Source organism: Eimeria necatrix, genomic scaffold, assembly GCF_000499385.1.
Source record: "Eimeria necatrix Houghton genomic scaffold, Enh_scaff3107, whole genome shotgun sequence".
Classification (NCBI taxonomy): domain Eukaryota; phylum Apicomplexa; class Conoidasida; order Eucoccidiorida; family Eimeriidae; genus Eimeria; species Eimeria necatrix.
The window spans coordinates 53-1,388 of NW_013653644.1; the positions used below are offsets into that span (position 1 = coordinate 53).

The 1,336-nt window shown below is 53.1% G+C and overlaps 1 protein-coding gene across 1 annotated transcript; it reads right to left on the reverse strand.

Moving 5' to 3' along the window:
* Positions 1-259: 259 nt before the first annotated feature.
* On the reverse strand, positions 260-826 carry ENH_00042090 (Metal dependent phosphohydrolase, related, related; the record flags this gene model as incomplete). The annotated part of the gene is made up of 2 exons (XM_013580824.1): positions 260-303; positions 655-826. Coding segments are annotated over 2 exons (216 nt in total), but the record flags the coding sequence as incomplete, so codon positions are not given.
* Positions 827-1,336: the final 510 nt, after the last annotated feature.

Here is a 1,336-nt window from a genome sequence, read left to right on the forward strand (position 1 = left end):
ACCCCAAACCCCAAACCCTAAACCCCAAACCCCAAACCCTAAACCCTAAACCCTAAACCCTAAACCCTCGCGGGACCTTTTTGTGGAGGTAGACGGAGCTGAAGAGGGAGTATCTCGCGAAGAAAACTCCAAAGACGGAGTGGAGTTCGCTGCTGCTGTAGCAAATTTCTCCCGAAATAACTTTGGAGTGCAGCAGCAAACGCAAAGGAGAAAACCCTAACAGAAACCCTAAAAAGGGGACTGCAGCAGAGTCCCGCACCAGGTAGTCCAGCCGGTCCACGTCCAGCCCCGTCCGCTGGTTCGCTGCGCGCAAACCCTAAACCCTAAACCCTAAACCCTAAACCCTAAACCCTAAGCCCTGGAGCGTAAACGCCAAACCCTCACTCCTCGAACTTGAGACGTGAGGCCTCGACGCGAAACCCTGGCCCCTAAATGCTAAACCCCGAGTCCCGAAACACAAACCCTAAACCCTAAACCCTAAACCCTAAACCCTAAACCCTAAACCCTCATTGAAAAGCCCTGCAAAGCCCCCGCAGCATGGAGCCCAAGCAGGCGCTTGGCCCAAACCCCAGCCCTCCCGTCGCACCAGGGCGAGCGCGGCCCCCGAGGGTTTAGGGTTTAGGGTTTAGGGTTTAGGGTTTAGGGTTTGCGGACCGACGATGTCGAAGGCGGCCCTGGTGAGCTCGTCCACAGGGGGGCCCCCCAACAACCCCCTGTACCCTTTGGGGGCCCCCTCAATGAGTTGTTGAATTAAATTCAAATCTTCCAATTCTATTTCTTGGCACTTTCCCTTTTCCAAAATGCTTTCCAACATTTCTTCCACCATGGCTTTGCTCATATCTTCATGTCTCCACCTGGGGGCCACATGGTCTGCGGGGGCGGGGGGCCCCCCACGTGCCCCCGCAGCACATTAATGAAGTCCGACTCGAAAGAATGGCTGAAGGGCCCATGGCCCAAGTCGTGGGAAAGGCCGGCTATTTCAATGCACTGCTGCAGCCGCCGCATTTCCTGGCAGCAGCTGGGGGCCCCCAGGGGGCCCCCCAGGGGGGGCCCCATAAAGGGGGCCCCCAGGGCGGGGGGGCCCCCGGGGGCCCCCGAGGGGCCTCCGGAGGGCACAGGCCGTCTGCGTCTTCTGCAAATGGAGATAATCCGAAATACTTTTTTTCCAAAATGGAAAAGTAGCGGCGAGCCAAAGAGCCAACTCCTGAATTAAATTAAATTAATTAAATTAAATTAATTAAATTAAATTAATTAAATTAATTAAATTAAATCAAATTAAATTATTTAATTTAATTTAATTTATTTAATTGGTGGTTTTTTGCTAAGTGGGTGGTCT